The sequence below is a fragment of the Montipora foliosa genome, chromosome 6 (genome assembly GCF_036669935.1).
Source record: "Montipora foliosa isolate CH-2021 chromosome 6, ASM3666993v2, whole genome shotgun sequence".
Taxonomy (NCBI): domain Eukaryota; kingdom Metazoa; phylum Cnidaria; class Anthozoa; order Scleractinia; family Acroporidae; genus Montipora; species Montipora foliosa.
The window spans coordinates 71,049,950-71,062,449 of record NC_090874.1 but is presented as its reverse complement, the minus strand read 5'-3'; the positions used below and the strand labels follow the sequence as shown (position 1 = coordinate 71,062,449).

At 39.8% G+C, this 12,500-nt stretch overlaps 1 protein-coding gene across 2 annotated transcripts in view; it reads left to right on the top strand.

Annotated features, from left to right (window-relative positions):
* Window positions 1-1,026: 1,026 nt before the first annotated feature.
* The window catches only part of LOC138006232 (uncharacterized), an 11,848-nt gene continuing 374 nt past the window's right edge, over window positions 1,027-12,500 (top strand). The window contains exons 1-4 of one of the 2 annotated variants that reach the window (XM_068852430.1): window positions 1,027-1,309; window positions 6,545-6,632; window positions 9,453-11,267; window positions 12,233-12,500. The exon at window positions 12,233-12,500 is cut by the window's right edge and continues 374 nt beyond it. In XM_068852430.1, the coding sequence (XP_068708531.1) occupies window positions 1,265-1,309; window positions 6,545-6,632; window positions 9,453-11,267; window positions 12,233-12,243 (1,959 nt within the window). In that variant the 5' untranslated portion in view covers window positions 1,027-1,264 and the 3' untranslated portion in view covers window positions 12,244-12,500. Of the gene's footprint in view, window positions 1,310-5,140; window positions 5,497-6,544; window positions 6,633-9,452; window positions 11,268-12,232 lie in introns of those variants that run through there. The other variant, XM_068852432.1, reaches the window with a different exon arrangement.

The following is a 12,500-nucleotide window of genomic DNA, read 5'->3' as shown; positions in this document are numbered from 1 at the left end:
AAGCAAGAAGCTCTCCTCCCCCTCCCACAAAAAGCATAGTTGCGCAAACAATCAAACAAAAATACACCCTAAGCCTTGAGTTATTCATTTTAAAGTGCCCCCAATGGCTCAATTTTCTTATCTTACAGAAGTCAAATATCAGCGCCTTACACCGTTCAGCTCACCTCAATCCTCTCTCAATCCTCTCTCAATCCTCTCTCAATCCTTGTATAAAAACGAGGACAGTACAGACTGGGTGCAACAGGGAAAGGCAATCATTTACCTCCACAAAGTTGAAATATTGTAAGTAAGGAGCATTCCCGGCGGGGGTACTCCCTTATAAGGGCTTAATGGGGACGTGCGGCCAGCCAGGGTATGTTTTTCGGGATTTTTGTCTTGAACAGGGTATCGAATTTATCATTTTTTGTCTTAATCAGGGTATTGATTTATCAATTTTTGTCTTAAACTGGGTTAAATGTCTTAAACAGGTTATCAAAAATCGGAATTCTGTCTTAAAATGGGTAGGAAAATCAGCGATATTTGTCTTAAACAGGGTCAGGGTATGAGGGCCACGCCGCACCTCCCCAACCAAGGATACATCGAGTACCCCCCCCCCCCGGGGGAGCATTAACACATGAAATTGTGTGTTTTTGAGCAAAATGTGACGCTTAGGTTGCACAATGAGAGGTAGAGAAGACAAATTTAGTTTATTTTGTAAACGAAACTAACCGGACTACATGAAGCTAGCTCATTGAATCGTAAGGTAACTAATTCATACAGACTGGTTACTGACAGGCCCCGAGGAGCTCACGGCATTGACCAAAACGTCTTTCATTGGGCGAATTGTGTAAGATGAATTATCCGTTTAAGACGGCTATTTCGTCTGCAATTCGGCTAGATATAAATCTGGTGTTTAGACAAATTATGGACCAAAATTCGTCTTCAGCTGATTCGTCTGTTAAGCACGTAAGCCGGATAATTCGTCTTCGCTGAGTTGTTCTTCTCCAGTGTATTTTTGTAACTAAGTCACGCAATATCATCCTTGTCCCCATAAGCGTTGCGTGACCCTGCCGGCTCGTCAAGTTGGCCACCATATGCATTTTATTCCTTCTTGGTTTCGTCGAGGTATATTTCAATTAAAACTTCAACTAACGACAACTGACGGTACACGCAAAGTTGTAATTGTGTACAAAGGCTTTTTTCGTTCTCAAAGTTAAGGTCGTTTAGTTCGGTTTCAGCCCGTTTGAGCTGTACTTTACTTGCTTTAGTCTGTGCAGATGGATCAATGGACTGCCAGGACGTATTAAATGCTAAAATGAAGCGTCTTCAGGTAAGCTGGTCTTTCTATTTCGTAAATAAAATAACTGTTACTTGTATTAACTAATTATCAATCGGAAACATCCATAATTATAAAAGGTACAACGTCTGAAAATTGGATATGAAAGATCTCCTCGTGGTTTGATACAAGTTGAGAAATTGCTGAAAATTTATAAATTCGTTTACAGTCGTTGAAGCTTGAATACATTCGCCATACCTCACCACGAAAAAAAATCCCTATACTCTCGCCTATTGAAGAAAGTTCGCCTCTAAACTGCGCCAATTATATTTGAGCGGACTGGCAACGTTGCAATTTAAGACGGCCGCCAAATTTCCGAACATCCACTGTAATTTCAGTCGTGTTTGCCCAAACAAACATGCCGGAGGTTTAATAAAATTATTTTCAGCCAAACTGATTTGCGTGCCCTGCCGGGTCCCTCATCAGTTTCTCTTTGAACTAGCGCCGCAAAGTCTTCCCTGCCGGAAAATATGTTTCCTACACATTATGTACAGTCACAAAGTGCCCCCTATGGTCGCATAGTGACGCCTGAACCGCTACTCCGTAAAGACATAAAACGGCACTATTAACGTTAACCTAAAAATAACGCTAGCCTTAACCTCTTTGTTTGAAATAAGTTGCAATTGCTTACTCTTTACGGAACATTTCGTGTTGGATATCTCCCATTAGCAGCCTTTTTTCGGAATGTCACGCAACGCTCACCCTAATTACCTACACTCTCGTAAGCTGGCAATTACCAGGGTCAACGATATCTAATAGACATGACACTTAGGTCTCTATTGGCAAGGAGGCAGTCAACCGTAATGGACTATTTCTCCAAACTGTCATAGGACCAAGCAAACCTTCTCTAGTCACGATAGTACCTTGTTTGTTAATGTTTGGATGTTTTTTAGCATCAAAGTTACATGTATTGACGGTAGTCCCGTTTAAGTTTTTCTTGAATATGAATAGAGAAGAGTTATACTGTATATATTTTTTTCCCGAGTGTTAACATTTAACATCAGTAAAGAAATTTAGTTGCTTTGTTTAGCTACCCAATGAAGCATGTGAATTAACACCTACTAATTAACTCTCCCGTAAGCGGACATCCACCCTCTTTTCCTTTGGTGTCCGCTAATGGGAATAATTCTCGTAAGCGGACAGCTCTACTAACGGACATTTTTTCCAATCCCGGAGGGTGTCCGCTTATGAGGGAGTTGACTTTATTATAATGCAGAAGATATAAAATGTGTCAGCTCTTCTTATCTATTTCTTTCAACTTGCTGAAAGAATTATCCTTTCGGCTCGAATGGGAAAGATTTCATTCACATTTCCAGACCGGATAGTTGTCCGCCAATGCTAGTGCCCTTCTTTTCGACTACGGGACTGAAATTATGATCTTGCCCGCGCGTGATTACCACTCACGCCTCCGGCGCACAGTCGGATCCTGTCCTTGAAAATACAGCAGTTTCCCCACAGTCCACGTTAGTCCACGTATATTTTCACAAACAGGATTCGACTGTGTACCGGAGGGATAAGTGGCAATTGCACGCCGGCAAGATCCCTAATTTCGGTCCCGTAGTCGAAAAGACGAGCACAATCATCGGTGGACAACTGTCCGGTCTGGAAATGTGGAGGAAGTCTTTCTCATTCGAGCCGAAATGATAGTGCTTTCAGCAAGCTGATGAGAAAGGGAGGAACGTAAACTATGCTCTTTTCGTTGGAAGGAAAAACGGCGCAGCGAACTCGCTTTTCAGTGGAAAAATGCTTTCGAGCACGTTTATCCGTGAATCTCCAGCCTTGACTTCGTCTGAGGAAGATCACGACAGCCTCTTCAAGAACAACCTCCCAAAACAGTAAAAAAAATCTCGAAAATACAAAACAAAATAAACAAGCTGAGTTAGCTTACTTTATTTCGTTCATTTATTTGATAACTGTTCTCTTCTTTGCTGTTTTATCGTAAAAAATAACTCAAAAACAAAAAATTACCTTGGACAGTGTTGTTGCTGACTTGACACTTTTCACGGCCACCTCGATCTCGCCCGTAACGCGAGCTTGCGGCGCCTATGTCAAAAGTTGACTCGGCTGGGAGGTCGATTCTCTTACCCGGGATAATCTCCATATAGACGGAGATCCGTTTTCTTTCTAGGGCAGCGTGTAGCTGCAGTTTTGACCACTAGTCAGAGGTGCTTTTGGTAATCCCTGATAAAATTCATCGGGTACGCTTAGAAATAGCAAGCTGGCCCGCCTTTGGCCATTTTGAAAATGAATGCGATTGTTCTTTCTCAGTACTGTTGGATTTTAAGCGTTGGTCTGGTCATTTGAGAGCGAAACGCCAGATTTGAGAGCGAAACGCCACAAAACAACTGGTTAGCTTTCGTTTTTCATTTGCGCGTGCGCTTGCAATTTTGTTACATTTCTTTGTCATCCTGACAACGACGTGAAAAAACCAAAATTTAATATTATGTGGAAGACGTGAGCACTGGACGATAAAATTTCAATCCCCGTTCGTCCAGTTTTATTGCTGGAAATGTAGGCTCGCACTTTCCAAGCCAAACGGCTCGAAATAATCGAGAAATGATTAGACTGACGCGAACTTATATTTTAGTTCACGTTTGCGTACTCCGTCGTCGTCGTCTTCGTCGTCGTTCCGTCGTGAGCTCTCTAGCGTCGAAGTGGTTTGTTGAACTTGGGGAGTCCCAGCATCCATACCACAACTGAGCGCTTTCCATAGGCACTGGTACGAGAAGAAGAGAAACAAAATGTGGAGATGTTGTGAGCTTCTGCAATCGCAGGCACTTCCATTCTGGTTGTCTTTATCTAAGGAAAATTGTTAAGCTCGATTCGCATCTGTTGTGATTCAAAGTTTTCAGATTAAGTTAAAACTTTGGGGCCTGTATTTGAGTGTGTGTATAGGAGAATCTTGCCTCAATAGCACATGGCAATCGTTTTCTGATCAATCAGCCAATAATGGCCGTATTTATACTAGAGGACGACTAAGACGTCTCAGATGTCTTAGACGTCTTAGACGACTAATATAAATGCGGGAAATAAGGTGGACGCATTAAACGTCAGACGAATTAAACGTCTTAAGTTAAGTGCGTCTAAACGACGCACTTAACAGACGTCTCAGTCGTCTCAGACGCACTAAACTGGGACGCACTTAGCAATGAAGCGCACACAGTCTCTGGTGATTAAATCTCAGTAGCCGTCGAAGTTAAGTGCGTCCCGTATTTATATAAGTCGCACTTACGGCCAGACGTTTAATGCCCCTGGACGTCTTAGACGTCCTCTAGTATAAATACGGCCAATAAAATACTGGCTATTGAAAGTGCATTCCATAATGACCAATCTCTGAAAATTTGAACCCGATATTCCAGATAATCTCTGAGTGTTAAAAATCATTCGAAATTTGACAAAGAAGGTACAGGATCAATAGCACTTTCGCTACCAAAGAATTCATCAGTTTTTGACGGGGCTAAAAGGCTCAAAATTGCAGATGTAACTATTTTTGACAAGTTCTTTTACCTTTTAAAGTCAATTTATAAATAGCATGATGCTCTCTGTAAGCAAACTCGACTCGTATTGTAATGAAGCAAAATATAATGACGCCAGCAAAGATTTCCTTGTTGGTTACGAATGTTAAACGCATGTGACAGGTTCTGCAAAAATGCAGTGGTCCCGTTAAATTTCTCTAACACTCTTTGAAATACTTGCTAACTCTTCGACAATTATCACGGCACGAAGAAGAGAAAGACTGGGAATGAGGCTAGAGATTGTTTTGGTAAAGACGGAATCGTTTTATTTTTACATGAATTGGCAGATGGCAATTGTCAGAATTGTTTATACAATTTATTCCAAAATGGTCGTCATTTCGATATTCTCTTATTTCCTTTATGCGTTGCGCTCATCTCTATAATTCAAAAGAATATTTAGTTTTTAGCGAGGCAAGAGGACGGATTTGAATGAAAACAAAAGAATATTTTGGGGAAAATGTGTACCGGCGTGGCTGGTTGTGAATAGAACAACATGTTGGAGCGACAGGTAACTTGCGACAAGCCTTTGAACCCCGCAATACAATGGTCGAAAGACGCTGTGCGCCTTTCAACTATAAGAGACAAGAATGAGGAAGTTGAAATCGTTTTGGACGGATTTTTGAACTGGAGAAAGAATGAAAATACCACCGGGTTAAAGATATCGCAGTAAGTTATAGCTTCTAATTGTTTAAATTGTCTTTAGAAAGAACATAATTCTCTGAAGGCTGGGTTGATTCATTTTGGGCAATACAGAACCTGTTTTACTGGAACTGAACATATCTACACAAATTAGCTGTTTTCTCCTAGAGCAGCAATTTGTCAAAAAAGACATTATCTAGACCTACATATCATTAAACGGTTTATGGACAACCGATTGGTTATCACAATAGACAAATGTCTTTTTGAAACTTATTAAATATTACACACTTAGAAGGGACGCTCCCTGCCGATCTACGGATAAAAAAAACGGTATAAAGCTTGGTAACTCCTGATGGTTTGGTGAAGACATTATGTACCTCAAAATTCTGCTGTGAGGGTGAAGTTATAGCTAACCAATTGCAACAAAGTGTTCCACTTGGAAAATTTCGTGTGTGACAATTTAACTGCGTTCATGGCGATACTTCCACTGTGGACCTTATGAATAACCACCATTAAGCATATTTGCGTTATATTGCATCTTTTGAAGGTCGAGCAGAACGCGAAATTCAAGATTGGACCTAATGACCTGGGTTCTTTTCATTTTTACCTTTTGTTGGAACACATACCAGTTGGAGTGAGCTCACTGACTGTCTCGCATTTGAGTGTAACTTGGAATATTCTTCATTTAATCATTGACAGTAGTGTTTTGTCTTTCCTGTTCTCTGAGACTTCACCCTCAGTCGTCACGGAAATGTCCATACACTGCTTAAGAAAACAATAAATCAACAAAACATACAAAATCTTTGGACAATATTACCAACGAACCACCTTGGAGGTCAGGGGAAAGTGGCCAAAGACCCAGAAACGTAGGTTTATCAACTGCTTATATATCAGTCGCGACTAATCAATTTGGAATTTGGAAAGTACTTGAATTATTGTAATCATCGGGTCATCGTGATAAATTTCCATGTTATTTTCTCGTGTTGATGCAGCAATTGTTTTACCAATTAACTTGGACGATGGCAGTAACGCAGAATACTAATGTACTTTTTCTCTTTTATCGGAACACTTGAAGGAGGTGGTCACAGTAATGTGGATGGTGTTTAGATTGATTTCAGTGGTTGGAGTCCTTCTTGGACCTTCTCTCCTTCTGCCATTGCAATGTAAGTGTGAAACATTGGCACCCAAGTATTAGAGACATCGAACACTTTTTGGTTTTTAAACGAACTATAAAGAGGTATTTATTCAGGAAGGCTTTTGCCTGTTATTGTTAGATTGATTACTTTTTAAGTTATTAATTTTTAGTATTCTTAAGTATATTTTATTGTAATTATTAGGGGTAGTTTTAGTTTTAGTTGTAAGGCGCATTTGATCATATTCAGATGCTAATTTGCGCCTAATGAGTAATAAATAATAATAATAATAATAATAGTAATAATAATAATAATAATAATAATAATAATAATAATAATAATAATAATAATAATAATAATAATAATAATTATTATTATTATTATTATTATTATTATTACCCTTTAAAGGTTTGGGAAATTTAGAAGCCTTTTCAGGTCTACTCTTAGATCTTCCATGGACGGTTGCAAAGCTAAAGTCGCTAAAGCTCAGTGACTTTTTGAAAAACCAATTTTTGGGGCCGATAAACTAACTGATGCAAGACAGTGATCTTGTTACACGATCCAGGTTGGTTTTAACCGAAAGCTGTAAAACCAAAACGGAAGCTGCTAATTACTTTTACGAATAATAGCTGACAGCCGTGGACAATTAAGCAGTCAACTATGACACAAAACAACACCTGCAACCGGTGCTAGGCGCAGCAAAACACAACTAAGCGAATCGTGGTTGCTTTTACATTCTATTGAGATGCATAATACAAACTAAGGCAATGTTATCGCGAAATAATTACTCCACCGTTAAAATCGCTCTAATAAATCTAGCTTTCAAAAATTAGCTGGCTACACGGGCCAGCATGCAATATTTAACAAATATTGGCCGAAGGCGAGGTGAATTAGTATCAATGAATATAAACCGAGACGAAGTCGAGGTTTTTATTCACCGATGTTCACCGAGCCTGGAGTGAATATTGTTTTAATTACATAGGGGAGTGTTTGAAAAATATGCATTTTCTTTAAAACAACTAATTTGTTCGTCTGTCACCTCGACAAAACGGCTAGCGGCCATTTTCAAAAGAAAACCGCTTGGGTGATTATAGCGTAATAACCACCTCTCGTGCAACCAATCAGCGCAGAGAATTTTCTGTAATCACTTATGTAAATATACGAATAAACAATTATTCGCCGAAGGCGAAGTGATTATCGGTGAATATTCACCGAGACGAAGTCGGTGAATATTCACCTCGACTTCGTCTCGGTGAATATTCACCGATAATCACTTCGCCTTCGGCGAATAATTGTTTTAGTATAAAACACAGGTGATTATTTCAAAAAAAAAAAAAAAAAAAAAAAAAAAAAAATTTCAACGCGAAATCATCTTCACTTACAGTGACAAAACGACTACTGGCAGCCATTTTGTCCCTCGGGGTAATTATCGGCTGATAATCCGAGATAGCGAGCCAATGAGAGCGGGCGATTTTGTATAATCACCTGTGTATTTATACTAATACTTGATGTTAGCATTACATGGAATTCTTCGCATCTTCACCTTTATCTAGTCTCCGCGCGCCAAGTGGCACATAGGGCCTTGGGATACATTCTGCTCAAAATATTTTGATTCAAGTGACTTTCTTTTTGTTGTAGTGCACTATAAGTGCACTGCACACTATGTTCAGGTCTGTTGGAAGCGTGCTTGAGTTTGAACAAAATGAGCCCCCAAATCGGCATGAATTTGTGACGCTAATGAATAATAAAGCAGTTGCTATTGTCTAAAACGGTGGAATTACCTGGTAATAAATAACCTCGTCTAGGGGAGTTTTGACTTCGGAGAAACAATGGTCAACCTTAAGATTGGCGATTGGGATCTTTGTGTTGAATTCGCACATTTCTTGTCAAACTTTATAACACTTGAAAGAAAGAAAACTAATAAAAACAAACACCCGGTGTCTTGCCCTCATTTTGACACAGATGTATCCTTTGTTACGCGAGTAAACACGCAAGGTAACTTGCAATTGATCACGGCGCCCGCTGAATTCGATGTAATATTTGATTTTGCGATTTACTTGTCCATCCAAAAGTACAATAGAAAAATTGAAGGTAGCAAAACTATCCCAAAATGGTTTTCGCTGATGGTAACTTTTTATGTTCGCGGCTCAAAATTTCTGTTGTTTTTATGTCGCAACTTTTGTTGCAGATGGCAAAGTATTTTATTCTCGATCGGCACTTCCAGAAAAAAAACTTCCTTCTGCTCTTCCTATATACTGTGTATCATTATTTATTTACATTTTCATCAATATTTGTTTTGCATAAAGCAGACCAGCAAAATCTGTTTCTTGCTTAGTTCGCATTTTTGAGCGTTAAAATAGAATTTTTGGTCCCATGTTTCTGGCGAAAAGTAGTATATTTTGAGGTCTCCCATCCAGATACTAACCCCCCGGATAGGGATTAATTTCAGTGAACTTTTGTCTTAGATAGTTGTCCGACGTACAGAGTTCACCTTGTGGTGAAAAAGAAGTTGTAAGGGAACTTGAAAATGATCAACATGTCACTCGAAGCCATTTTTTCCCCCCAATCTTTCTGGGTTTAGTATTTTACTAGTAGCCACATGTCTTCTTAGGGGGCTATTTATCTAAGACATCTACCATGGCACTAGAATGATTTACGATACCAAAACAATATCGTGTACTATTAGGGTTACATATTACGCAAAGACAACTTGAATCTCCTGGAAGACAAAACCCAGCTCAGTTGACAATTAATAAAGCGCTGTATTACTAAACTACCACACGTACGCAATGCGTGCCTATTTTTTCGTTATTGCTTTTGGATCCTCATATAAACTGTTCTATTTTCTAGATTCAAACGCTACTCAGCTAGTAAAGAAGAAAACTCATGATAAGCGTCAGAATAGCGCCCCATATTATTACCAGCCAAGGACATTCCAGTCGCAATCATCGTTTCCCAGACCGTACTTCCCAGGCCCAAGATTTCAAACCAATCCAGACTTCAGAAAAGCTGATCAAACAAACTGGTCAATGCCACGGCAGCAAACAGGATTCCCAAATTCTCCTTACCCACAGGTAGCAAAACCACAGACTCAAAGACAATACAGGCTCAATAATTATCCACAAAGGATACGCTACAGGGACTGGTCTCAAAAGGTACTCGCAGCAAACGCTTACGCGTTGCATTTGCAGAATGAGATCGCTAAGCAACGTAAACCCCTACCACATAATCAAAAGCCCAGTCAAGGGGGTGCAGAGATCAAGGTATTTGTTGCTGGCGTTAATGCAAATGGGAAACTACAAGGTGAATGGATTAGTCAGAATCGCTTTGGAAATCGAATTGACCAGAGAATTGCTGCTGCAAATAACGCGCAATCGCCTGCATTATGGAATCCTAGTCAACAACGTGCCTCTGCATTTGCTGCAACAAGTGTCAACAATGTCCTCCAAAGCAATCAACCCTCTCCTCCCAAACCCGCAACGCAAGGTACAACAAACTCACTTCCCTTTAACGCCAACTATGGCCCATCAGCTGTGGGAAACACCAATAGAAATTCTCCAAATGCAAATTCAGGGTTACGTCCTCTTGAAGGAAGACATGGAAATCTCCAACCTGGAACACAAACATATTCCTTTCTTGAAAAAGGATCAGTTACAAAACCAAGCTCATTTGGAGCGGTTTTAAGTGATAACCTCGGTGGAGCTGTTCTGGGACCAAATGCTCATTCATTGCTCCAATCAGAAACCTCTCAACAAAGTCCTTTGAATGCAAATTCTGGGGGTCTCCGGAGAGGAGACGGTGCCACTACTCAAAGACCCAAATTTAATCCCTCGACACCTGGACAAAAGACAAATATTAATTTGCAAGGAAAGTACATTCCGGCGTCTGGACAAAATAAAGTTATTTCTGATCAAAAACATGTCGTCAGCAAACGTCCAGGAAACCGTCAAGTCAATTTGATAAATTTCTTGCCTCAGAAGAATGTTGCTCCATTTTTACCAAATGCCAGCTCATTACAGAAAGGCGGTCTCAAATCAGTGCAAGGTGGACTGAAAACTCAAGGACCTCGGAAGGGGCTACCTTTAGATCCTACTTACGTAGATAAAACCACTGCACAAAAGCTCAGTGCAGGGTTGGCAGCTATACCTGATTCCAAGAGGAAATCAGAGGGGCCAACAAAGCCATCTTCAAGTGCAACTCTCGCCTACAAGAACTCGCCATTAAAAGATATGTCGCCTTGGAATTCAAATCCCAGTCAAACCAATTTGGATACCGAAGTTGCGTTGAAAAACTTTCTTTCTGCACCACGTACCTCAGCAACAAACCAAGTTGTTCAACGTGTTTCTAGTGTTCCATCAAACGCTGTTGGAAAGGGCTTGTCGGCTCAACAGGTGATACCCAGTTTTCCAGCTTTCCGCTACGAACCTAACAATCCCGATATCAGGCAGCGAATTTATAAAGGTTACCGAAGGAACAACATTCCAAATCCTTCTTTCGCCGCTAACAATAGAAAGTACCACGTGCCCCAACATGGCCCAGTGCCTTATAAAGACTCTTTTCCTCTGATGCTGCGCAAGATTTCTCCTTACTTTAAGATGAAGCGAAACCTGAAACATATAGCGAGCGGACAGGCCAAGGAAAGAAGGAGACTTCTGGAACTTCAAAGTAAGTGTTGTGGAAAAATCATAGCTACTCTGTCAGGATTAAGTTTTCATAATGAGTTTCAACTGACTAGATGATTGTATTCATTAGTTAGTTAGTGAGTGAGTTCGTTCGTTCGTTCGTTCGCTAGTTCATTTGTAATCACCGATGTCACAGTGACACCGTTCAAGCAAGATATGCATGAGTAATCAAATGGTGACGAGTGAAATTAGGGAATAATTTCACTCGCGTTTTGTCCAAAATCAAATAATTTCCCGAACCTTTAGGCGAGTTAAATTATATGGTTTTGGACGAAGCGCAAGTGAAATTATTCCCTAATTTCACGAGTATACCATTTGATTAGCTGCTAATTTCATGGGTTACAAATTACTTTCATAAGACCCCATTTTGGCACTGTAGGAAGAAGGTTTGCCATGGCAACATTGTAATTTCACTGTCAAATTATAAATTAACGCTGAAATTTCGCGCTAAAATTAAGGAGTAAATTTGTCACTCATGTTATGAGAGTGTTAATCCATCTCATAATTAACGTGGAAAAATTGATTCCGAAGGTCGAGCGTCTCGAACCCGGACGTTCCATTGTTGGTATTTCGGATGTATATATAAGACAAATTAAATGATGCATTGTTAGTTTATCGAGTACTGAATTTGAACATGACCAAAGCTGAATGCTTTAACGTCTTCAAGTCGGTTCGCATACCTTTGCACTCTAGATGTTATCATAATTCTTTTAGTTTTCCGTGTGGTGAATGTTCTCCTTACAATGTTGTAATAGTTCCTTAATGAAACTACGTAATAAAATTACATCGCGTAGTTGTTTGGGAATGACCGAATTGACAGATTGAATATATGGAGATAAGAGTAACAAATCAACCAGAAAAGAAGAGATCCACCCCACTAATGGAGTTTTCTCGATGCGCAGTTTGTTGTCATAATTGTTCACGTTGTCTTTTTTTCTCTTTTCTCAGCAAACGAGTAATCACTGTGATGTTCAAAGAGTTCGATTCTTGCTCGGTTTAGCGCAACGTCAAGGGGTTGAAGACAGCTTTTAGAGAGAACATTACATGTGAACGATACGACTTTATAGTATATACAAATATATGGACCTCAGACTTGGAAGCAAATTCTCTCCTTTCAGTTTTTCTGAGACATTGATTGGCGCTGGTAGGATCGCCAAGTTGTATAGCATAAGGCATCTGTTTACAGTTTTTGCAATGTGAAAAAGAGGATTATTTG